At 41.4% G+C, this 27,459-nt stretch overlaps 1 protein-coding gene across 1 annotated transcript in view; it reads right to left on the bottom strand.

The window, feature by feature from the left end:
• LOC131403247 (centrosomal protein kizuna-like) overlaps positions 1 to 27,459 on the bottom strand; it is a 74,513-nt gene that overhangs the window by 31,512 nt on the left and 15,542 nt on the right. Inside the window, 1 exon segment of the mRNA XM_058537522.1 lies at positions 3,734 to 3,847. Coding sequence (XP_058393505.1) covers positions 3,734 to 3,847 — 114 coding nt within the window.

The raw sequence follows: 27,459 nt of genomic DNA, 5'->3' as shown, positions 1-27,459 counted from the left end.
CAGACAAAATAGTAAGTACCCTGAATTTTATTCTGAACATAATAGGCAGAATAAAATAAAGAGGTTTTTACATACTGTAATCCAAATAATATAAAGCTGACTCAATTTTTCAGCATGAGTTTGAGAGCACAATTGGGCAACTGTATCTGAAAGTAGCCACTAACAAGAGACAATTAATTAGTTGCACCTGGAAAAAAAATAAAATAATGAGTACTCTCAATATGGATTTCATATACGATAAAATTACTTAAGTAATCATTTTTATGTTAAAATATGTTTTCCAGAAGGCAATAATGAACAAATTTTTTATCAATTACCCCAAATGACATGAATTATATTTTAATAATTCACGATTGTCTAAAATAACAACTTGGTCTTCCACCTAATAACAGTAAACTTTTCATATGAAGGTCTTTGAACACTTAATCCCTGATATAACAAAAATCAATAATGATGATAGGAACGGTTTTGTTCTTTTTCCTTTTAAGATGCTTCACTTTGTGAGCAGGAATTCAGAAGTCTTCTCACTATCTTTTAGAGTACGCTGTGGGGCAGGTATCCCATTTTGCAGATGAGATTATAGTAAAGAGATACACCTCGACAGCCATGGTTGGGTCAGGGGCACAAGCAGGGCTGCCGCCACACCAAACACAGTTCTCTTCAACAGGCTTTAAGGAGTTCATAACCCATTAGAGCCTTCCTACTCTGCCTGGCTTAGAATTCTAATGACATCAGTGTCATTAACAATTAAGGAACAAAAGTAGATCATTCTCTCCAAATCTGTGTTTCTGAAATAGTTTATCAAGTTGACCAGTTGACTGCTTTGGTCCAGGGGAGATCTCAAAGCAGATGGGAATATATCACTTAGGGGAGTGCCCAAAATAATTCCTGGGTGCTGAGGGGCACAGAGGGTGGCTAGAGCAAGAAGAGCAGCAAGGAGCCCGATGCCATGATTAAAACTTGTTAGAGGGGCTGGCCTGGTGACCTAGTGGTTGAGTTTGGCGTGCTCCACTTTGGCAGCCCTGCTTCACGGGTTCGGATCCCAGGTGTGAATCCACACCACTCACTCATCAGCCATGCTGTGGCAGTGACCCACATACAAAATAGAGGAGGATTAGCACAGATGTTAGCTCAGGGCTAAACTTCCTCAAGCAAAAAAAGAGGAAGACTGGCAACAGATGTTAGCTCAGGGCTAATCTTCTTCAGCAAAAATAAATAAATAAATAAAACTCGTTAGAAAGAATCTGTATTTAAAGACCTGACTGCTTATCTCTCAAAGGTCATATAAACACTTGGCACTTTTTCCAAGGCTAGACAGTGAACCAGTGACAATCAGTGTGCATTAAACAGCACCCCCAGTCACAACACACAATGTGGCATAAAAGGGCAATCCTAATCGTAACAGAACATAACACTGACATTAGTAACCATTCCTGACTTTATCTGGCTTAAAAAAATGATTGTGGTAAAGAAGCAGTCTTGCAGCCTCCAGATATTAATTTTAAAATTTGTGTTGGTCATAAAGAAGGATCATTTCTTAGGGAAAGCTGATTTATACATAACTGTAGACCAACAGTCATGCAAAATGCAATCTTTCATAATGGAAATCAATGCTCTCTTATGCATGTTGAGAAACTATACAAATGTCTAGTCTAGTAGATGTAGATATTTTATCTCATCACCCACAATCACAGTTTGGCAGCGTAGGTTAAGAGAGTCACACAATGAATCATTTAGTCTAACAAGTCAGTTTGCACAGAGAATTACAAATGCATATATGCTTTCTACGCCACATACCACAACTGTGGTTTATGCAAAATAGTATATCAACAGATACAAAAAGCAGTGAGAAAGAAACAGGGGCCTGGTTACAGAGCCTCACAACACATAATCACCAAATGACCTACAGAGTGCAGAAAGACTCCACCCCAGACAGCTTCTTCCACCGCCTTGTAAAGGAGTATTTGAGACTGCTGTTTTTTATTTTGCATGATAAAACAACAGGAAAGAGGGGGAGCCGGCCCCCTGGGTTAGTGGTTAAGTGCGCGCGCTCCGCTACTGGCGGCCCAGGTTCGGATCCCGGCGCCCACTGACGTACCGCTTGAACGGCCATGCTGAGGCCTTGTCCCACATACAGCAACTAGAAGGATGTGCAACTATGACATACAACTATCTACTGGGGCTTTGGGGAAAAAAAGGAGGAGGATTGGCAATAGATGTTAGCTCAGAGCTGGTCTTCCTCAGCAAAAAGAGGAGGATTGGCATGAATGTTAGCTCAGGGCTGATCTTCCTCACAAAAAAAAAAAAAAAAAAAAAAACAGGAAAGAGGATTTTCTTGCATTGCCCTTTACTGCTTCAGGTTGAAAAGTTACTGACCAGGAAGGTCATTTCCAGCATTTTCCACAGTTTGGAGATCACTAGTACAGATGCAGAAGGTAATGTATACACATTCAGGACTTGTGAACCTCATCTTGTGCTCTGTTAAATGGAACATATGATTGGCCAAGTCTTCTTGTGACAAGGCCCTTTTAGAAACCATCATCTTGACTTCTCACGCCTTCATGGGATTTATGCTGAATTCTACTCTGAAGAAAATCATTAACATAAAACAGCCTATGTGGCACACTGAAGGTAGAGAAAATGATGTTTGATATAAGATAACCAGACCCAAAGCCCCTCTCACTCTCAGCGAAACAAGGTCCTTTCAGGTGGGCTTTCACAGACACTCATCTGCTGACCATGCTCGAGAAATAATTTGTTCTCTGCTAGTAAATAGTGGGGATATATTTTAATAAAAGGAAATATAGTCAGTCCCCAAAATAAAAATCAGAGTTAGGTCACTGGCAACAATTATGCAACATGAATTAGGCACCGACCAGGTGCCAACGCTGGACAAACCATTACACAAATTACACATATGTAATTCTATGACCTCAATAAGTCACTCAGATGCCACAAAGCTTCTGAGGCCATGAAAAGAAACCCACACTACCTAAAAGGTGGGTAGAGGGTAGAGAACAGATTTCTGATTGACTCAGGAAGGATGTACAAGAATCATGGTTCACATGTGCCAACTACCCTGCAAATAATTAACCCCCTCTCTCTCTCATCCTAGCTTTATGGCCTTTAAGGGATATCCTTGAAGTGGTGGCTCTCAAACCTGAGTGAGGGTAGTTCCCTTAAGGGCTCATTAAAACCCAGATGGCTGGGTCTTACCCCCAGATTCCTGATTCAGTGAGGCCTGGGTGGGGAAAACGTGTTCCCAGGTCTTGTTGATGCTGCTGGTCCAGAGACCATACTTGCAGATTGGGGGCCTGTATCTTCTAGATTGGGGGCCTGTATCACCAGCATGACCTTGGAAATTGAGGAATCCATCTGGGGTTTGGACTTGCCAATGACATCCCTCTAGGGTGGTGGCTAGACTAGATTATATCCTGGGTTGTTCACGAAGGTATGCTAATATACCAGATGAAGGCTACCTGTGCTCCCTCCCCCCAAGTAAGCCCTTAAAACGTTGTTATGAGTAGGGATTGAGTGGATATATCCAATTAACAATTAGAAACAAATACATTTACAAAGAAGTTAATGGTCAAGTCCATAAAACAGTTAAACTGACAACTACAAGTGTCTATCCCAGTGGTGACCGTGTGGACTAGTGTTTTGTTTTCATTTGGAAGCATCTGGGAACAAGAATGGCCATCCTTCCACAGCAGCAATTTCATCCCAATAATACCTGACTTGCTTTTCATGGCTGCCACCTCCAGGTAAGAGTCTCGGAGGCTGGTGAAGGACAGCTGTTCCACAGGCTTCAAGGTCTTCTTTCAGAATGTCACTGTGATTATAGAGCCTATAAAATAAAACAGGTGCTGCATGAGATGTTTATTTAAGCACAGATGGCCCAGCTTCTAGAATCTATGGAGGTTCTTCGTGGTTTATTGACATATCTGTAATATAATCTAGACACAAAAATGCAGCAACCAGACTATCTCTCGACAAAGATGTAAAATGGGGCATTTTGAAAACCTTGTTTGTGTGTATGTGGCAGTTTTAAATCCATCAGTGGAAGTAACTTTTAACCCTTTGAAGACTTTAATGACCTTCAAATCGACAGCTATGCAATCTCATTCCACATTCCACCTGACTGATAGGAATGCTAGATAATCTTAACAGCAGAAAAGGCTAATTTTCTATTGTCAATCATAACAAAGTTAGATCTCCACAACTCATGTGAAATTTACTTAAATCGTCACTGCTAAGAAATTGAAAACTGCTGGCTGGATACTGGTTATGTCCTCTATTTCTGAACGCAGAAAAATGACTATTATTTCTCCATTCAGATCCCACTGCAATACAATTTTCTTTATTTTTAGTAAGAAGAGGAAGGGAGGGAAAGAGGGATTTAGCCTTCATTATCTATTTCCAGTCTACTGGGGGACTGGTCTAGTCTAACAATTTGGCCACTGTTTTAGGTTAGGTCTGTCACGGTATCATAGTAGCTTCCAAAGAGACTGATTAGAAACTTCCTTTAAAAACATGTCTATTTGGGGGAAAGCATGATTCTAAAAAGCTATAGGAGAAGACATCAAAGACAAAACAGTATTTCTACTTTAAAGAAGCTGATGACATACGTAGTTGGGAATATTCAACATGTACTCCAAAAAGAAAATGAAGCAACTTGTAAAGCAATGTGTTAATTAGCAACATCTTACTAACTTGTAGTTAGTACAACAGTGGGTTAAGTTACTGGATCCACTTGATGGCCATGTGCCTAATATCAAAAGGATGAAAGAGATGTGCTCTGTTTGTCTATTAGAGGGTGAGTGACAAGTGTAGGCTCAGGCACCCTCACTCTGAAGCAGGCTTTTATCCTGGGCAGGAAATACAAATGTCGTGTCATGTCCGTCCCCCACCCCCACCCCCCCCCACCCCCCATTCAAGCCCTATTCTGGACCCTAGGCCACCCTATGGGCGCTCCAGTTCCTTGCCGTGTCTCAAGCTCTTGTCTAAACTCTAAGCCTAAGATTCTTAGTCCTTCTGGGCCACATCCTGTGTTGGATCCTTCACCTCTGAGCTCTGCTGCCAAAAACCTTCCATTTTTTGATCGGGTTGTTTTGTTTTTTGTTGTTGAGTTGTATGAGTTCTTTATATATTTTGGAAATTAACCCCCTGTTGGATATATGATTTGCAAATATTTTCTCCTAGTTGGTGGGTTGTTTTTTCATTTTGTTCATGAATGGCCAACAGGCATATGACAAGATGTTCAACATCACTAATTATCAGGGAAATGCAAATCAAAACTACAATGCGATTTCACCTTACATCCATCAGAATGGCTATAATTAACAAGACAAGAAATAACAAATATTGGAGAGGATGTGGAGAAAAGGGAACCCTCATACATAACTGGTGCAAATGCAAACTGGTGCAGCCACTATGGAAAACAGTATGGAGATTTCTTATAAAATTAAAAATAGAAATACCATATGATCCATATATCCCACTACTGAGTGTTCATCCAAAAACATGAAAGCAACAATTCAAAGAGATTTATGCATCCCTATGTTCATCACAGCAATATTCACAACAGCCAAGACATGGAAGCAACCCAAGTGCCCATCAACGGATGAATGGATAAAGAAGACATGGTATATAGATACAGTGGAATACTACTCAGCCATAAAAAAAGACAAAATCATGCCATTTGTGACAAAATAGATGGACCTTGAGGGTATTATACCAGGCAAAATAAGCCAGACAGAGAAAGATAAACACCGTATGATTTCACTCATATGTGGAAGATAAACACGTGGATACGGAGAACAGATTACTGGTTACCAGAGGGGAAGGGAGTAGGCGGAGAGTGAAAGGAGTAAAGGGACACATATGTATGGTCACAGATAAAAACTAGACTATTGGTGGTGAACACAAAGCAATCTATACAGAAACTGATATATGATATTGTGTACCTGAAATTTATACAATGTTATATGCCAATATGACCTCAATAAAATAATTTAAAAAATAAATTAAAAAACAAACAAACAAAAATCCTTCCAGACTCCTGGCCTATATGACTTACAGTACCTATAATACTTCTTTTTCCTTTGGCAAAATCTGGTTCCTAATTCTTCCTGGAAGGCTTTATCTCGTCACCACTCAATTCACAAAATAACACCTGCCCTTAAGAAAAGGAAGACAGGCCCATCGGAGGTAAGCCAATTTCAGAGCAGCAAAGGAGAGCACATAATCACTGGGAAGGCAATCAGGAGTTGTGAGGCAGTAGAGAGACAGAGAGCTCCTTGGCATCACAAGGGCTTGACTATGGAGGAGGAACTTCAGCTGGGCAAGATTTAGACAGAAGGGGAGATGACCCTTTAAGCTAAGGGGCGGCACAGGCAAAGGTGAGAGGAAATGCCATGGTAGGAGGGGTGTCGGGACCAGCAAGGACACAAGTCTGGCCAGGTGGGGGTTGCTGTTTGTGGTGATAAGATAGTAATGGGAAATAAAATTCAATATGAAACTCGGGTGAGAAAATAGTAATAAATCTTGCGGATTTCTGAGCTATGGCTGGTTTCTTGAAAGCAGTGTTTTTGAGAGGGTTAGCCTGGCAGCCGTGCACAGATGCAGTTGGTGAGGGGACAGACACGAGACCCAGACCACAGCCAGGAGACTGAACTTGTGCTCTAGACGGCAGGGGAAGAGTGTGTAAGTGGGAGAGCAGTGGTGGGGGTGGCAGAGAGGGAGAACAGTCATTCACGGCTCAGCTGGGGGGAAGTCAAGTGCCTACAGCTGGTGGGGTGGGCTCGCGAAAAACTGGGGTGTGTGCCTCACTCAAAGGGCCAGTCACTCCCAGCTCCCGCAGTGGAATGTGTCTCAGTGACGTCGATCTTCCTAGTTTTCAAGAGAAGCTGGAAATTCACAATTGCTAGTTTTATTTTTACGTGACATCTCCCAAATTTAAAAATCTGGCAGCTAATTCAAAAGGAGGTTAAATACTATGCTGGACAAACAGAGCTGGTCTGCAGGCTTGGGGTCTCCAGCTTAGACTGCCTCTAGTCTCACCTCCCACCCCAGGTGGTAGACCCTGAGCAAGGACCAGGGCTTGATGTTTTTGCACCTCCTCTGAAATGCTGGTACAATGGCGGAAGTTAGCAGACACTCACCAATGCTGGGGTACCACAGTGGGGTATAGGCAGGGTGTTCGGGTGGCAGCAGCCTCCCTCCAAGGAGGAGTATTTTATCTCTGCCATTCTTAGGAATGGTGATAAGAGAAAACAGTTTTAGTGGTTTTATTACTGTTTATAAATGCTCTACAGACAATGCACCCTTTGTTGCCTGTATCCCCCACCCCCCCACCATGGTATGCCAGTGCTAAATAATACCTGATTGTCCAGTCAGGACAGATGCCAGATAACCTTTGTTCTTTTCCAATTTGATCAATCCAAATATCAGGCTTACTTAGACTAGCTCTTCTCATACTTGTCTAGGAGCTTCTCTGACTACCTCATTCACAGGGATCTTTCTTATCCCTGAATTCCTTTAGCACAATACAGACCACATCCTACATTGTACTGTTCTCTAGTTATGTCATGTCTGTCTAGTCTTCTCAACAAGACCAAAAGCTTGTTGAGAACAACAATTGGACTTCTGAATTTTTATCTTACTTGAAGTTTCATGTTGCACTCAGCACAATACTGAAGACATACTTAACACCACGAGTTGAATGACAGGCCAAGATTTAAACCTAGATTAGAGAAATCCATGACACCTATTTTTACAGTATGTTTTTATACGGTTGCTGTTAGACCAGTCCAGGGCTTCCATGGCGTCCATGGCTTGGCAAGGAGCGATCAATAAGACGGCCACAAGTACTGTCTGCACAGAGCTTATGGTCTACTCTAGATTAATTCAGAACCTTCTCTGGCTAAAAGACAAGTTGGTCTGTGCTGAGGGTTTCTAGTAGTTATTTCTCCACGTGATACCTGACTTTAGCTTACAAAATATTCATCAGTCCTTTGCTGAAAAAACCTCTATTAAAGAATTCAAACACTATGGAGCTAAAGATTAAAGACTATGTGTTATAAAAAACACTATCCTAGAATTCAAGACCTCAATTTCTTTCATGTCTTCTATTTGCATTCCCATCAAAATAATTCCAGCTGGAGGGGCATCAGTCTGACCAGCCCATGCCCAGTCCTTCCTGGGGAATATGTAGACGGGCCTGGCACTAACACACTGGGCCTTACCATCAGTTTGTCTCTGTGAACTCCAGCAAGTGGACAAACGTGATGGATGACAAGTAATCTCTAGAAGCACAAAAGGCACTTTAAAGAGGTATATTTTATTTTACCCAACAGTGCAGGCAGATAATAAATAAATTTTTTTGGCCAAATTTAAAGTAATTGCTTTCTAGCTTCATTTTCATCTTTCAGTCATACAGAATTTAAGAGAGAATTTAAAAGAAAACAACTCCACTCCAGGCTAATGGGAACACTCAAAGGAAGGTACAATTTTTTTTGGAAGCAAGGAAGAGAGAAAAAGTGCCATGCTTTTCCTTTCAGTACTGCAAACTGAGAATTACATTTTGGCAAAAATGACCCTGTATTAGGGCTGTAGAAAATAAACTTTTCCTTAACCCCACCAGGTAACTTCCACACATTCCCGTGGGTGTTCTATCAGAGTGGACATGTTTCAGTTGCAGCACTAAAGGCATGACTTTCAGGTTTTATTTTCTCTAGGGAACAACAGTCTCAAAATGGTGTGGTAATCACTGCCCATAACTAGTAATGAGTTTACTTCATAATTTACATAATATAATGTTACTTTTAAAAAGTTTTATACATTTACTGTATTTTTAATGAGACTGAAGAATAATAAAGCACCATAGTTGGTCACATCCGGAACAACGTTTTGGGGAAGGAAATTGTATTGCTAAATGAGCAACAACAAAAAGGCATCATCTGCAGAGGTGGTCTGTAGTTCTGAGTGTGGGGTTTAGGAACATCCCATATACAGAACAGTGGGCAAAGGGCAACACGACCGGCCTTTGCTTCCCATTCCAGTGCCTGCAGAACACTGGCCTGCACACTCAACTTCTTCCTTCTCATGGGTTTGACCCTACACTCCTTCCAAAACATAAGAAGGTTTTGATCTTTAAACTAAGAACACATGGCCTGGATAGAAAAGATTACTTTTAAAACCATCACTTTGGGGCTGGCCCGGTGGCATAGTAGTTAAGTTGGAGCGCTCTGCTTCGGCAGCCCAGGGTTCTCAGGTTCTGATCCCGGGTACGGACCTACACACCGCTCATCAAGCCATGCTGTGGTGGCATCCCACATACAACACAGACGAAGACTGGCACAGATGTTAGCTCAGGAACAATCTTCCTCACCAATAAATAAATAAATAAATAAATAAATAAATAAATAAAGTCTTAGTTGCATATTTTATCTCTATTAAAAAAATAAATAAATAAAACCATCACTTGATCATGTTCTGGTTCTGTTTTTCACATTTAATTCCCAAGGAAATTTGTTGATTACAATCAACAACATTTAAAATCCTCCTAAGACCCAGGAGAATTGTTAAGTTTAAACAGAAGTAACAGAATGCATTCATGCACCCAACACTTAAAGACCACAACTGCTACAAAATATAACTAACGAACCAAAGCGGGCTGTTGTCAGTCAAACCCTGATATGCTAATTCAATTTGTGTAGCTTACTGGTCATCCTGAAGCAATTTAGCACCTTCACCAATAAGAGAAAACCTCCAGTGACCTCCCACCCACAGGTACACAAATACAACAGAGAACCAGAGAGGTCTGTAGAAGCCCTACCTCCATAAAGATGCAAATTAAGATTTAAACAGTGTAACAATTGGCGAGAGCTAATCCTTTTACAGAGGTGTAAATGGCTATTGAGAACTGAATTCCGGCTGCTAGCTTTTGTTAAGTAGCATTACAGACAAGTTTCACCCAAGAGCAATGCCACCAATTCTGAAGACTATTGATAAAATAGTTTCATAAAGCCAGTGCAATTTGTTTACTCTGATATCAAGTTTCCTGACCATAAATCCAAACATGTAAATATAAACCACATCGAGAATTAGTGCCCTGGGAAAATAAACTGGGAGGAACTATCTCAAGCCTGACACCCGATGGCTGGAACAGCTGTATGTGCGGCTACAGTGAAGTCTGTATACGGGGTTTTGTTTGCCACACAAAACAGTTGTAGAAAGGACAAACACATACATAGTTAAAGAGTATTTTTCTTTTAACGGGCTGTCTTACAAAACCTATGTTTTGGTGGCTCCCTTGGTCCCCATTGTGCAGCCCCCTGGGTGGTCCCTTCCAGGGGGCCACTTGAAGGGAACACAATGCCAAAAATGAGGGAAGGAGGGGACAGCAACACAAAGGCCAACAGAGCTGGGCGGTCTGCAGCGGCAGGCTGCAGACTAGGGGTCAGCAAACAAGGCTCTCTGTTTAGCCCTGGAAACAAGGGCTCCTTCTCTATACCTGGAAACAGCGTGATTAAGCTGACAGCTTGAATTATGGGCTGCATTTTGTAGGGTACGGTCCGTCTGCGTTAAGGTCCTCTTTATTGTAGCAGAGGCCTCACAAGCAAAACCCTTGCCTTTTCCCCCTCTTTGGCTTCAAAACATCATTCTGTTCCATTTTAATTTTCAGAACTACTCCTTCTCCCATATCACCTTTCCTTTTTTTTTTTTTTAAGTTGCTTACTGAGGTGCTGGGAGGCCTGAGAGAATTTATAATAGGGTGTTTCCCTCTACCCTTAAACAGAGATAACCAGCCTGAACCCATAATGAGATTTTAGCAGCCGAGTCATTAGCGATGGCTGCATAAAGGATGATTCCTTTATGAAATGGATGTGTTCTTTTTTTTTTTTATTATTTATTTTTTACCCCAAAGCCCCAGTAGATAGTTGCATGTCATAGATGCACATCCCTCTAGTTGCTGTACGTGGGACACGGCCTCAGCATGGCCAGAGAAGCGGTGCGTCGGTGTGCAACCAGGATCCGAACCCAGGCCACCAGCAGCGGAGCGTGAGCACTTAACCGCCAAGCCACGGGGCCGGCCCTGAAATGGATGTGTTCTTAATTTGCTCTTTGATAGGTCTGTGGATCCCAAACAACACCTGAGTTGATAAAAATCCTCTTTGCTGGGAAGGTGAACACTGGAAACATTTACTCTTGCTCCCTGGATTTCCTTTAAATCAGCACAGATGTGTCGCCAGTGGGGTGTTGTCATTAGGGTGCTGGCTGCACCCTCCAATCTGAGGTGCACACAACGGATTTATGGAGCCAGTCACCTAAAGTGACCTAGCTTTAAATATCTGCTGCAAAAAAGAACATGGAGGGTAAATGTCTTATCGTACAACTTTATGCCTTTGATGGTGCTCAGGGCATGCTACCCCAGGAAGCACCACTCTGGTATGCGGATTATTTCGAGCTGAAGACAATAAGGACTCAGAGAACTCAGGAAGAATATTTGAGTTTCCCCTCCCAAACTGCCTAAAGAATTTAAAACAAAAGATCTGTTTCAGGAAGGAGTTATTATCATGACTGCTATAAAGATAATGTAGGATAGAGGTTACAATAGAAAAGGCACCAACAAGCCCATCTTATCGGAAGCTCTGTCTCTCTGGCCACATGCTCTAGATGGCCCTGCGAGGAGTTACCAGACAATCATTTACAAGGGAAGTCTCCATTTGTAAAGGTATCTCCCTCTCTGTATTGGGAAGAGAGGGGATGACCTCATTTCTAGAGACTTATCAATGTAGAAGGTGAGGCCTTAAAACTGCATAATAAACCTTACTCTTGTTTATAGTGCTTTAGTGATAATCTCCTGTAACTAACACCCCCGCCCCCAACATCCTCCTTGTCTTTGGTTGGACATGGTATTTAAGACGAGAATCTCTGCTACTGTGTTGATAAACGCAGTGTCCCTGCTTTCTCCCATGTATACATGTTATTAAACTTGGTATTATTTTCTCCTGCTAACCTGTCTTGTTATTTGGCCAGCCATAAGAACCTTAAGGAAAAGGACAGAGGGAGATTCCCCCTCTTCCCCCGACACCTTTCAGAAATGTAATACAATCAGGCCTTGTATTTTGACTAAATTTAAAGAATACTATGAACATAATAAATTTTTTTATTAGACATTATCATAATTGGTTCTATAATTAAACTCTAGAGGGCGCTTTTTGTAAAAGGGCATCTGATATTTTCAGGGTAGAATCATCTTTGCTGGAGCTTAAGGACTAACAGAGGATCATAAAACAAAACACCAGACTTTTGCTGTCACACGGCTCTCCGTCTGTCTCCACATGTGTGTATGTGCCGGTGCGGGTGTACGTGCGTCTGTAAGAGAAGAGACAAGGAGGACCAGACTGGGCTGGCAAAGATTATGCTACGTGAGGGGATCCAGGGAGAAGGCAAATCAGAAGGCATGATGGGATGGTGGATGGGCTTACTGAGGGCTCAGGCAACGTTCAGACTCTGAAATAAGTTAGTATGTCACTTCTCTGGGATAAGTGAGTCTCCTTAGAAGCCAATTAACTCTGATGAATGGGAATGGGGTCTAGGGCAGTCACCCTCCACTGAGGGAGAGCTCAGACCTGTAGGGCAGGTCCCTCCCTGGGTTCTGACTCAGTGTTCCGGGCCCACCTCCATGATGACAATGAGATGGGAGTGGCAGCACCCTGGGAGGGCACCAGCAGGAAGGAGACTGAACACTTGGCTATTAATGATTGCCTCCTGCTATGTGAGTATGGTAGAAATCAAAGACAGAATTACTGACAAAATTGTGCTGGTTTTCTGCTGGCTCCTTCAGAGGGCCAATACTGTATTAAAATGAAGAAGCTGAATCAATTTATTATTCAAATGCTCATTCACCTAAGAAGCTGCTAAAAGGAAGCCAAAAGAAACAAGAAAGTGAATGATAACAAACCATCATTATGAATGAATAAAGGGGATTAACCGGGAGGAAAGGCAGGCGGGATGCAAGCTAGGAAATAATGCCCTCCTGGGTAGACCCTGGGAGCCAGGTGAAAAGGCTTCTCGTCAGTGTGAAAGTTCAGGGGATGTAAGACAAGCACATCCCCAATTCCAGGTAAGTACACCTTTCAAAACAGCAGAAACCAGTTTCAGCTGTGCCCATGATTACAGATGTAATAATGCTCCAAAACAACCATGTCCAGCATACATCCATGTAATATATAACATCTGATCAGCAAGCACCATCAATCCCAGACCCAGCACTGGAAATTCTTTTAGGGATTCAATTATCCTAGAAAGTAGTGCTTTTCAATGTTTAAGGTGGCAGAACACCTGGAATTCTTAGAACTTTCTGTAAAATATCATGAAGTACTGATATACGTCATTTCATCACACAAATTAGGAACATTTTTACTAGCGGACAATGAATATACAATATAAAAATCAAACCACTAACACAAATACCCATGATGAAAAACCAATCTATCAAACCTAACAGGATCAGCTGATTTCACATTTTTCATTATTATTCATTTGGTACTCTCATTCATTTTCTCTTCCAGTAGGCAAGCTATAGCAGGTAACCAAAGTTTTATTAAAATAATTTTGAGGAAGTTCTCAAAATTACAAAGATTTATTTTCCTAAAAATTGGAAAAGACCACTTGACTCAATAGCAGGAGAATTCTACTGGAATATATCTGAGAATCACTGCACTAAAGAAAACGAATCTAGCATTGTTTTAAGCAGCAGATTCAAACACACTTCCAGTCCACAAAAATGACAAGCAAATTAAAATGAATTTACGCTGACAAAGGAAAATAGAAAAAAGTTAGACAACTAGTTGAAGGCCATTAAACACAAGGTGTTCAGAAGTGCTCCTCACATCTCTCTTGTAGGTTAAAGTAATACTGTAAGTCTCCTAACTGGGACTCAAAACAGTGAGATTCAGTACAAAAGCACAAGAAAACATATCAAGGTCTCACTTATTGCTTTTTGAGTTTTTCTTATCTGCTTGGCCTATCTGCACAGATTCCCTCACAGAAGCCATCACTGAATGGAAGCTTTCCCACTCAGTTATCAAGCTCAAATGTTCCTTATCAAATCCCACCTTAAAATAAGTTTCATTTTTCTAGAAGCCTATCACCAATAGCTCAACAACTGCTCTTCAAAAGGTGAGAAATACAAGTTTAAGAGAATAAAAGGGAAGATGAGCCATAAGGAACTGATCAAGTCTAAGATCAAGGTGCTGGCTGGCTTGGTTCCTGGTGAGGGCCCACTTCCTAGCTTGCAGACGGCTGCCTTCTTGTTGTGTCCTCACAGGGCAGAGAGAGGAGGAGAGCTCTCTCAGGTCTCTTCTCATAAGGGCACTAATCCCATCACGAGGGCCTGACCCTCATAACCTCATCTAACCTTAATTACCCACTAAGGGCCCATCTCCAAATACCATCACATTGGGGGTTCAGGCTTCAACATATGAATTCTGCAGGGACACAACTCAGTCCATAAGAACACCGCTGCCACCATCTTGTTCCTGGCCTAAGGATGAGGTCAGCACTGAGGATGACAGAGCAGGGAAACGGAAAGGACCTGGGTCTTTGATGACAAAAGTGAAGGGCAGTATCAACCAATCCCAGGGCCTGCTTTACTCCCGGACTTCCAGAAATAAACAAAAATGTGTTTATTGTTTAAGGCAGTTCGAGACAGTGTTCCCGTTATTTGTAGCCTGGTATATCAAGATAATTAATAGGTAAATGTTCAACAAGGCCAGAAAGCCAAGTTTGAAAAAAGAACTCTGATGGATGGCTTTTCCATAATTCAAATTTACATTTCATTGAAAAGAATTTAAGGGAGGTATCTTAAAATGACGATCCTACCCCTGTCACTCTGCTCCCCTACCATGTCTCCTTTTTATAAATACCAGTAACAGCAGAATCTTTGCTCTTGGTGTGGCTGGGCCAGCACAAAGCAGGATCGAGGGGCTGTTCATGTGCTGGGTGTGGAGGGATAAGAAAAAGACCCCTGTAGCCCCTGAATGTGTTCCCCTGGCCTGCAGTGGTGCTATACTCTGCCACATGAGCCACTCCTTCAGCTGGAGTGACCAACAGTTCCCTAGACATGGGCCATGCTGGTCTGTCTTCAGGCCTGTGCTCCAGCCATTCCTCTCTTAAAATCTGGAATGGCTAATCTCCTTTCATCAGCCAAACCAATCACCATGGCTATTCTGGTTTTCTATTGCTTGTAATAGCTAACCTGAATTTAGTGGTGTAAAACAACAATCGACAACTTTTTGTTATGCTCATGGCTTCTGCGGGTCAGGAATTTGGACAGGGCACAGGGCAGGTGGCTTGTCTCTGCTCTGCAATGTCAGGGACCTCAGTCTGAATATCATGGGGTGATGTGGAACACAGGTGACTGGAATTATCTGGAGGCTTCTACACTCACATCTGGAGCCTGGGCTGGACTAAATTCAGGCTCAGCTGGGCCTGCTGACTGCAACACTGACACACGGCCTCTCCCTGAGGCTTGTTTGCTGTTAGCCCCACTTTCTTGGAAACCTGGCCATATTCCAGTCTCTCCTACCTTATTTGAATCTTAAACAACCAAGACTTGACCCCTAGAGTCTCCTCTCCAACTTTTGAAACCATAGGTAAACTTGTTCCACTCAGAATAAACTACTTTTAGATCTCAAATTTGTATTGAAAGAGGTCTCATTTTTCTGCAGCCCTCGTGGAATTTGGGCTGCTGGTTCCCTCCCTAGCAGAGATGCAGGCCTGCTATATTCTCTCATCAGCCTCCCTAGTCTCTCTTTCCCCCTGCCCTCCCTTTCTCCCTCTCCCCAATCGCCTCCTCCCTCCTCTCCCTCTACATCTCTTATTTGGCTCCCGGAGTGCTGGGATAGGGCCTCTTAACACTCCATTGAGACATCTCCCCAAAAATGTTGTAACTCACTTAAACATCAAATGATAAGAGGGATTCTAGGAAAACAGTGGCAGCACAGCCTTTATTTTTAAAAATCTCCCTGAATTCCCTTATATAAATATAAAAAAAAAGATAGAACAACTAGGAGAGCAAACCAAAAATTCATGCATAATATCTATGACAAAATTATGTGACAAAATATGAGTGAGTGGAACAAACTACTGATAGCAACTAAACCCCCATTATATCTGCAATTGTACAGAAGGAAGTGGAGGGACAGCAAAAGTATGAATGACGTTCCTGAGAATGCAAGAACCTCCACATCGTCAAGCGGTACTCACTGGCAGGCTGAGGTGAGAAGGGCAGCCCATCTGGAAGGGGGCTGCAGGTCCATTTCAAGGGTTAGAACAGAGGGACTGCGGTAGGTGCAGGAGCAATCCGGGCCCTACCACTCCAGAACCTTACCAGTCTAAGTGCCCTTTCAGTAGAGCTCTGCACTGAGGAGAAGCTGCTGGGAGTGAACTCTAAATTGAACTTAACTGGGACAATAACGGCAGAGGAAGAATCTTCCCATTTCAAGTGGAGGAGGGGAAAAGAGCCAAGGGATCTAAGAAAGTAAGAGGCCACATACAAACATTCTGGGAGAACAACAGAAGAGGGAGCTCTGGAGCCATAAAACTAGGAAAGCCAGCCTGGCCCACCTGCCCCTCCTGAGTGCAGGAGAACTCCTCTCACCAGACATAGGCCCAGAAAAGATTCCAGGTCTCTTTATCAGTAAAGCGCAGGTAACGACACCTCCACTGCATAGGGCTGAGGCAGCAGATGAGATAATGTATGTAAAGCAGCTGGCACAGCATCGGGTACACAGTAAGCACTCAAAGATGATCGAAATTATTACCATTATTATAAACATTAGCATATCAAGTTTATATAACAACCTTAAGCCTAACTCTAACAAAAGATTAAAGATTTCAGTCAGGCCACAGTGAAGTGTGGTAAAACACCACTGTCCCACTCCAGAGGACATTTCCCAAGTTGTCCACCCCGGACTCAGCACCCTCCTCCGCAGAACAGTACTACCCAGTACATAATTGCTCAATTCTGCCTCTCGCCTTCCCTTTCCCCAGCTGCAAGCTGACCCTTTTCCAGCTGCTCACACATCCTTGCTTCAGAGAGCCTCTTACAGCTCCCTGGTCTACGATTTTCCTTTATGATCAATTTTCTGCCCTGATTATCTTGTTTCTGGAAGGTATCTCAGGTTTTAGGAAAACTTCTGATCACACCCAATTGGATGATGATTTCCTGGTTGAACTCGCAGACTTCTGGAGCCTCGCTGGTGACCTCATGTACTGATGCTAAGCACAAGCTCTACTTACAGGGCATCATATCCAACACTTCTCAGTGAAAAGGGCTAAATAAAACAAACTGTCCATTTTGTCAGGATTCTGATTCATTGATGCTAGAAATTAAATTTATCAAATTGCTAAGAGTCAGAGTAGGAGAGACAGAAGCCAAGTTCATTTCTGACTTAAAAAAAAAAAGAGGTTGGCCATTCCCTTTATATGTCATGTATGTCCCTGCATCTTGACTTCCAGAACCACACTATCAGATTACCATTAACTATCAAATGCCAACATGTGCCAGCCACTGTACCAGGTGCTTTAGCTGAAAAAATCAATCTGATGAAGATAGTAAACTAGAACTTTGAAGTCAAATTTAATTAGTCAAAAGATGATACTGGTCAAAAGGAGATCCAAGACTATAATCACAAAAGGTCATGGCTCTGCCAGTCTTCCTGTGGTCTAGAGCAGGGAAAGAGAAAGAGAACATTCCAAACAAATCAGTAAGTTCCTGATTTGTTTCTTGTGATCCTCTCTAGTTAAAGAAAGGGAATTAGGGACAGGGCTAGCCTGACAGGAGAAATAAAAGGGAACAGGTTCATATTCTGGATAATTTTTCATAAATGTGTACAAAACATAATATTCTGAAATCACATATTCTCCATGTCAGCAGACGGTTATGAGTTTGGAAGGCTTTCTAGTAACCACACATAATAAAATAAGAAAGTACTGTGTATAATCTAAAAGGACAAATTGTTAAAAGACTTGGGAGGGCTCATCACAAGGAAAGAAAGATGAAATGGAAGGGGAGAAAACTGTTCCACCAATAGATTTAAAAGGTAAAAGACAAACTAAATTAGAAATGACTTTGTCAAAGCTATGCATTTCATAACTAAAACTGAAAGTGGCCAAACAATATCTGGTTTCCCCGGCCTTCAGAAAGGAAGCAGCAGCCAAGTGGAAGCGACTATGAGGGAGAAGGGAAGAAGAGACACCAGGTAGGCTTCAGGGTGCTGATACTATTTCTTGACTGGGTGGGGGTTACCAGCTGTGTTCACTCTGTGATAATTAATGGAGCAGTACACTCATGATTTGTTCACTAGTATGTAGGCTATACTTCAATAATAAAATTCATTTTAAAAAGAGCACATGACAAGGACTTCTGCTTCTTGTAAAGGCATCCTAGGTAATGCAGGCCAATCCTTGCACTAAGAACAAAAAAAAGTATAAAAAATATCTCTTTGATAGCTTAGAGAGATAAGGCAGTGATGAATTACAGGATCAAAACCTAGAAAAAAAGGAAATTCAGAGAGATAAGCCTAACATCTGGGGCAATTTTTCTTTGAAGGGCATGTGCCAATTCCAGAAAAGGCAGCTGAGAGTCTGAGAAGCTGAGTGGAGCTCCAGGCAATCCCACAGAGTGGGAGAATAAAAACTGAAGTCCAGGTCTACCAACGAAGGGGAACCCTAATAAATCACCCACACTTTGAACTGGAACTTCAAAGGGCTGCTTCCTGTGGATAATGGTGAAACTGAGTCTGGCCCTCAAAGGGACCAAGGCCTGGCTTCACACTGTCTCAATTCTTCAACCTGGATGAAAGGGACCCAGGATCACTTGTGCCCCAGGCGCCTGCCAGAAGCAAATGCAAATCCTCTTTAGAGGAGGAAAACTTCCTTGTCCTCAAATCACTCCCAAAATGCTCCTACACAATATCCATTCAAAAATTGCCAGAGATTTGAGAAAAACAAGACAAGAGTGATTAAAAAGCGAGAGAAAGAAAAGAAAACAGAAGCAGACCCATGGGGAAGAAATGGAGATCCAGTCTCTAAGGTACTTATACTGTCTGGAAAGAAAGTAAAAATATTAATTAACAATAGATTTTGAAAGGTCAGAAACTTATAGATGAAACAAAAATTAGTAAATATATAGGTGATTAGAATCATGTAATTATTAAGCTCGAGCTAACGGAAACATACAGAACCCTACCCAATGAAGAGTGAATATACATGTTTTCAAGCATTATGGGCATTTATAAACATTGGCCATTACTATGGCCAATCAACAAAGACCAAAGCACAGATGTTGTTCAGAACACATTTTCTGCCAACAATGTGATAAAATTGGAAATCTATAATGAAAAGAGAATCCTCTTTTCCCCTAATATGTTTAGAAACAACCAAAAATCATTTTACATAATACCTATGTCAAGAAAAAGATATAATAATTATAAACATTTAGATAATTAAATTAAAATACTTAAAACTGAATGGGAGTGATAGCATTATTTGTCAAAACCAGTGGGGTGCAAGTCAAGCAGTACTTACATGGAAATTTAAAGCCTCAAAAGTATATGTTCTAAAATGGGAAAGATTGAAAATTAGGCATTCAACTCAGTTAGAAAAAACCACCTGGTAAAACCAAGCAAAGTAAAAAGGGAATAATAAAGATAATAACAGAAACAAACGAGATTTTTAAAAAGCAACAGATGGGATGAAATCTGATTATTTGGAGAAATTAATAAAATAGACAAATCTCATGCAGGATTGATTGATGAAAAAAGTTGGGCAGACATAAAATTATGAATGAAAAAGAAACATAATTATTGACACGGTAAAAATTCTAAAATATAGGGTCCAGCCCCGTGCCCTAGTGGTTAAGTTTGGCATGCTCTGCTTTGGCGGCCCAGGTTCAGTTCCCGGGCGTGGACCTACACCACTTGTCGGCAGCCATGCTGTGGTGGTAACCCACACCCAAAATACAGGAAGACTGGCAACAGATGTTAGCTCAGGGATGATCTTCCTCAGAAAAAAAAAAAAAAAGAAAAAAAGAAAAAAAAATGTAAAATATAAAAGCTGCCCACAAATTTGAAAACTTAAAAAAGTATTAAGAAACTAGAAAATTTTTCTAGTACACTCTACATTTTCAAAATTGACTCAAGATGAATGAAAACATCAATATATGTATAAGAATTTAAGAAACGGAAAAAGTAGACAAAAATTGAGAGAATTTTCATCAGTGCACCTGTCTTGCAAGAAATGTTAAAAGTTCCTCTGGTTTAACCTCTGCAGGTGTTCTCAGTATCCCCGACTCCTGTCTTTGCTCTAGGGCACCCACCTCTTCTGACTGAGGCCAGAAGCCTATGGTGAGAAGGGTGGGAAAGGCTGGGGAACCAGGTTCAGGTCGGTCAATGGAGACTTCTTTTAACATCTCCCGCACAGACACTGAGTGACAGTTAATGCCTACTTTGCTGACCATCTGGTCTGAGGACTGCTGCCCTCTTGGAAGCCTGGTTCTGGACTTTTAAAAATTTAAACCAAAATAAAGATAAGGAAAGTCTTAGATTTTTCAGATCAAAGTAGGTGAGCTAACAGGAGAGGCACAGGCAAGACTGGGGAATGAAGTGCCAGGCAGAACAGGAAGGGGATACACTGACAGCCCCACCTGCTGGCACCAGGTTATCTTTTCAAAAGTGTAATGCACAACCTTACTTTGGGAACAAAAGCGATCATTTGTGGGGCAGCAAGAAAAAGCTCAGGGGGCCACTTGTTGAGGGGCAGAGGTCAGGTCCAGGAAAAACAAGAGACAGTGGTGAAGAAAAAAAGCAAGTGAAGCAGACACCTGAAGGCATCATCACATCTGAAGGAACACTGAATCGATAAACATGCTGCCAGCTCCGCTTAGAGTGACTTGCGGGTAAATGCTACAAGAAACACAGTTTTATGCAAGAATTTCAGATGCAAGAACTTCCTTCCCATATTTAACTTTGAAGAGGGGCTAAATTAAAATCACTAGAGGAGATTCACTTCATGTGATCACATTTTTATGACCCTGAGAAACCAAGGCTTTCACTTATTTAGTGTAAAAGGCAGCATTACGTTTTGCTTTCAGCCATACTCCAGGGGGGAAAGAACAAAGCAACTCTGCGAGTGCTTTGCTCGGGCTTGAAGAAGGGCACACAGCACTTCCTCAGCTTATTTGAGGCTGGAAGGCACAAAAATCAATACGGACAGAGCCAAAGGTCAAATTGCCACCGCTTAGTTTTCTTTTCTTTTCCTAATTAAATAATCTCATTTGCTTCTGGAGCTTCCTTATTCAACCTAATGAAATATTATCTCTGATATTCCAGTTTTTTAGGCAGTAGAGAGTTACTGGGAACCAGCCCAGGGTATCAGTTAAGAATACAGACTCTGGACCCAGACGGCCGAGCTCAAAGTACACTGAGCCACTTTGTGACTTTGAACATAACTTCCCTGTGTCTCAGTTTTCTCCTTTGTAAAAGGGTAATGATGATAGGAATAAATGGATTATTATAAACAAAGCTCTTCACAACAGTGCCTGGCACAGAGTGGGTGCTATTGAAGGGTATATCACCATTATGATTGTGATTTGCATGGTAGAGCACAGAAATTAAGAGCATGAATTCTGGCATCCGGCGGTCAGTTCGAATGCTAGCTGCACCTCTAAGGTTATTTAATCATTCTAAACCTCACTTGAAATACTCCACTTGGCATCTGCAGCACAACTTCTTCTCGGTTCTCTTGATTCTTCCCTGCAGCTTCGCCTCAAACTCCTTTGCTGTTTCCTGCTCATTTTCCTGACCTTGAATGTGGAGCCAGGCCTTGGGCTGCTTTCCTATTCACACTCATTGCCTAATGTTCTTCTCAGGGTCCACGGCTTTAAAGTGCATTTATACTCTGATGATTCAGTAAAGTTGCAGGATACAGAATCAACATACAAAAATCAGCTGCATTTCTATATAACAATCCAAAGAAAACAATCCCATTTACAATAGTATCAAAAAGAATAAAATACTTAGGAATAAATTTAACCAAGGAGGCAAAAGACTTGTACATTAAAAACTACAAAACATAGCTGAAAGAAATTAAAGAAGACACAGACAAATGGAAAGATATCTCATATTCATGGATTGGAAGATTTAATATTGTTAAAATGTTCACACTATCCAAAGTGAGCTACACATTCAATGCAATCCCTATCAAAATTCCAATGGCATTTTTCACAGAAATAGAAAAACCAATCCTAAAATTCATATGGAACCACAAAGGACTCTGAATAGCCAAAATAACATGGAGAAAATGAACAAAGCTGGAGGAGTCACACCTACTGATTGCAAAACATATTACAAAGCTACAATAATCAAAACAGTATGGTACTGGCATAAACACAGACACACAGACAAATGGAACAGAATAGAAACCCAGAAATAAATCCACATATATATAGTCAACTGATCTTTGACAAGGGCATCAAGGAGGCACAATGGGGAAAAGATAGTCTCTTCAACAAATGGTGCTGTTATTCACGTGCAAAAGAATAAAACTGGACCCTTATCTTACACTATACACAAAAATCAACTCAAAATAGACTTAAAAATCAACTTAAACGTAAGACCTGAAACTGTAAAACTCCTAGAAGAAAACATAGGGGAAAAGCTGCCTGACATTGGTCTTAGCAATGATTTCTTAAATATGACATCAAAAGCACAGGCAACAAAAGCAAAAATAGATAAGTGGGCCTACATCAAACTAGAAAATTTCTACACAGCAAAGGAAACAATCAACAGAGTGAAAAGGCAACCTACAGAATGGAAAAAATATCTGCAAACCATATATCTGGTAAGAGGTTCACATCCAAAATACAAAAGGAACTCTAACAACTCAATTGCAAAAAACCAAATAACCTGATTAAAAAATGGAGAAAGGGGGCCAGCCCGGTGGCGCAAGCGGTTAAGTGCGCGCGCTCCGCTGCGGTGGCCCGGGGTTCGCTGGTTCGGATCCCGGGCGCGCACCGACGCACTGCTTGGCAGGCCATGCTGTGGCGGCGTCCCATATAAAATGGAGGAAGATGGGCACAGATGTTAGCCCAGGGCCGTCTTCCTCAGCAAAAAAAAAAAAAAAAGAGGAGGATTGGCGGCTGTTAGCACAGGGCTGATACCCTCACAAAAAAAAAAAAAAAAAATGGAGAAAGGATTTGAATAGATATTTCTCAAAAGACGATATATAAATGGCCAACAGGTATATGAAAAGATGCTTAACATTACCTATCATCGGGGAAATGCAAATCAAAACCACAATGAGATATCACTTCATACTTGTTAGGATGGCCATTATTAAAAAAAAAACGAAAGAAAAGAAAATAACAAGTATTGTTGAGGATGTGGAAAAACTGGAACCCTGTGCACTATTAGTGGGAGTGTAAAATGTTGCAGCCGCTATGGAAAACAGCATGGAAGTTCCTCAAAAAATTAAAAATAGAACTACCATATGATCCAGCAATCTCACTCTGGGTATTTATCCAAAAGAACTGAAATCAGGATCTCAGAGACACAGCCTCACTCCCATGTTCACTGCAGCATTATTCACAATAGCCAAGAGGGGGAAACAAACTAAATGTCATCGACAGATGAATGGATAAAGAAAATGTAGTATATAAATGCAACGGAATATTATTTAGCCATAAAAAGAAGGAAATCCTGTCAGATGCTACAACATGCATGAACCTTGAGGACATCATGCTACACGAAATAAGTCAGTCACAGAAGGACAAACACTGGTTGGTTCCACTTATATAAGATATCTGAAGTAGTCAAATTCATAGAAGTAGAAAGTAGAATGGCGGTTGCCAGGGGCTGGGGGAAGAGGGAAATGAGGATTTACTGTTCAATGAGTATGAAGTTTCAGTCATTCAAGATGAAAAAGTTCTAGGGATATGGTATACAACAGTGTGCTTACAGTTAACAATATTGTACTGTACATGTAAAAATGTTAACTTTTCAATAAATGGTGCTGGAACGGGATATCCACATGAACAAAAATGAATCTAGGCACAGATCTTACACCCTTCACAAAAATTAACTCAAAATGGATCACAGACCTAAATGTAAAATATAAAACTATAAAACTCCTAGAAGATAACACAGCAGAAAGCCTAGATGACTTTGGGTATGGTGATAACTTTTTATTTGTTTATTTATTTTTTATTTTTTTGTGAGGAAGATCAATCCTGAGCTAACATCCACGCTAATCCTCCTCTTTTTGCTGAGGAAGACCGGCTCTGAGCTAACATCTATTGCCAATCCTCCTCCTTTTTTTTTTTGTTCCCAAAACCCCAGTAGATAGTTGTACGTTATAGTTGCACATCCTTCTAGTTGCTGTATGTGGGACGCGGCCTCAGCATGGCCAGAGAAGCAGTGCGTCAGTGCACGCCCGGGATCTGAACCCGGGCCGCCAGTAGCAGAGTGTGCGCACTTAACCGCTAAGCCACGGGGCCGGCCCTGGTGATGACTTTTTAGATACAACACTAAAGACATGATCCAGGAACAATATAACTAATAAGCTAGACTTCATTAAAATTAAAAAACTTATGCTCTGCAAAAGATAACATCAAGAGAATGAGAAGACAAGCCACAGACTGGGAGAAAATATTTGCAAAAGACACATCTGATAAAGGACTTATATCCAAAATATACAAAGAGCTCTTTAAAACTCAACAATAAGAAAACGAATAACCCAATTAAAAAACGGGAAAAGATCTGAACAGACACCTCACCAAAGAAGATATACAGATGGTAAATAAGCATATGAAAAGATACTCAACATCATATGTCATTAGGGAACTGCAAATTAAAACAAGAAGATATCATTACATACCTATTAGAATGGCTAAAATCCAAAAAAACTGACAATAACAAATGCTAACAAGGATTATAGAAACAAGAACTCTCATTCATTGCTGATGGGAATGCAAAATGGTACAGCCACTTTGGGAGACAGTTTGGGAGCCTCTTATAAAACTAAACATAGTCTTACCAAACAATCCAGCAATTGCACTCTTCGGTATTTACCCAAATGAACTGAAAACTTACATCCACACAAAAACCTGCACATGGATGTCTACAGCAGCTTTATTCATAATTGCCAACAATGTGGAAGTCACAAAGATGTCCTCCAGTAGGTGAATGGATAAACTGCAGTACATCAAGACAACATAATATTATTCAGCACTAAAAAGAAATGATCTATCAAGCCGCAAAAAGACATGGAGGAACCTCAAAGGCATATTACTAAGTGAAAGAACCCAATCTGAAAAGGCTACATACTATACGATTTCAAGAATATGACATTCTGGAAAAGCCAAAACTATAAACTGTAAAAGGATCAGTAGTTAGCAGGGGGTGGGGGTGGGGGTATGAATAGGTAGAGCACACAGGATTTTTAGGGCAGTGAAAATACTCTTTATGATACTATAATGATGGATACATGTCATTATACATTGTTCAAACTCATAGAATGTACAATACCAAGGGTGAATTGTAATATAAATTGTGGACTTTGGGTGATTATGATGTGTCAATGCAGGTTCATCAGTTGTAACAAATGTACCACTCTGGTGTAGGATATTGATGATGGGGGAGGCTATGTATGTGTAGGGGCAGGCGGTATATAGGAAATCTCTGTACCTAATTCTTAATTTTATTGTGAACCTAAAACTGTTCCAAAAAATAAAGTCTTAAAAAATGTTAAGAGGATAGATCTCATGTTATGTATTATTTTATTTTATTTTATTTATTTATTTTTCCCCCCCTAAGCCCCAGTAGATAGTTGTATGTCATAGTTGCACATCCTTCTAGTTGCTGTACGTGGGACGTGGCCTCAGCATGGCCGGAGAAGCGGCGCGTCAGTGCGCGCCCGGGATCTGAACCTGGGCCGCCAGCAGCGGAGCGCGCGCACTTAACCGCTAAGCCACGGGGCCAGCCCTGTATTTTTTTTTAAACACAAAAAATATATGTATATCCAGAATTTGACACTTCTCACTGCTGCCACCCTGACCCAAGGCACCACCACCTACTCCCTAGATTACTGTAATATTCTCTAAACAGGTCTCCTTGCTCCCACCCTGTCCCCTACAGTTCATTTTCCATTAAGCAGCCAGAGTGGTTCTTCACCTCCCTTGAAGCACAATCCAAAGTTCTTCCGACAGCCTACAAGACCCTTTGTGATGTGGCCCACTGATATTTCTCTCACTCCATCTCCTACCTTCCTCACTCACCTGTTGTGGTCCAGCTGCACTGGCTTCTTTGCTGTTCCTAGAAACACCACGTATGCTGCCACTAGAGGGCCTCTGTACTTGCTGTTCCTGCTGCATGGTATTCTCTTCCTCAAGATATATCCCACTCATCTCCAAGACACTGAAGGAGAGAAATGAAACATAAATTGATAAACAAACAAATATACCAGGGTGAAAATTAAGGTAACAAAGAATAAAGCAGGTTAAATAGACAGAGAAGGCATGGGTACAATTTAATGTGGCTTACTCTCACTCACTTTAGATCTCCTCTCAAATGTCAAATCACCACAGAGACTTTCCCTGAGTATCCTACACTAAATTGCATCTATGCATTCTCTATGCACTTAACCTGCTCGTTCTTTGTCATAATATTTTCACACAGATTGTTTATTGGTTTGTGTTTTCTTCCTCCCCTCCACACGCATGATCATAAATACCATAAGAGCAAGAGTAGTGCCTGGGACAGAGTAGGCACTCAGTAAATATTTAATGTTAAATGAACAAAGTCCTATACTAGCTATCTATAGACTCGTAACAAACTACCCCAAAGCTTTGTAGCTTAAAACAACAACCATTTTGGGGCCGGCCCCGTGGTGTAGTGGTTAAGTGTGCGCTCTCCGCTGCTGGCAGCCTGGGTTTGGATCCCGGGTGGGCACCACGCACCACTTGTCAGGCCATGCTGTGGCGGCATCCCATATAAAGTAGAGGAAGATGGGCATGCATGTTAGCTCAGGGCCAGTCTTCCTCAGCAAAAAGAGGAGGATTGGCATGGATGTTAGCTCAGGGCTGATCTTCCTTACACACACACACACACACAAAAAACAATAATAAAAAAAAAAAACACCACCATTTTATTATATCTAATGACTTTGTGGATCAGAAAATCAGTCAGGGCTTGGCTGAGTGGATTCTTCTGTTTTAGGTATTATTGAGAGAGGTTATTCAGTGATATCAGCTGGTGGATGCACTTGGTAGAGGGTCCAAGAAGGCTTCGCCTACATGTCTGGTACTTTGGAGGGGATAGCTGCAAGGATGGGCACAGCTGGGACCACAGTCTAGAGCACCTACACATAATTTCTTTACCACGGCAGTCT

Source organism: Diceros bicornis, unplaced genomic scaffold (assembly GCF_020826845.1).
Source record: "Diceros bicornis minor isolate mBicDic1 unplaced genomic scaffold, mDicBic1.mat.cur scaffold_61_ctg1, whole genome shotgun sequence".
Lineage (NCBI taxonomy): Eukaryota > Metazoa > Chordata > Mammalia > Perissodactyla > Rhinocerotidae > Diceros > Diceros bicornis.
This window is presented reverse-complemented; position numbering and strand designations above follow the sequence as displayed.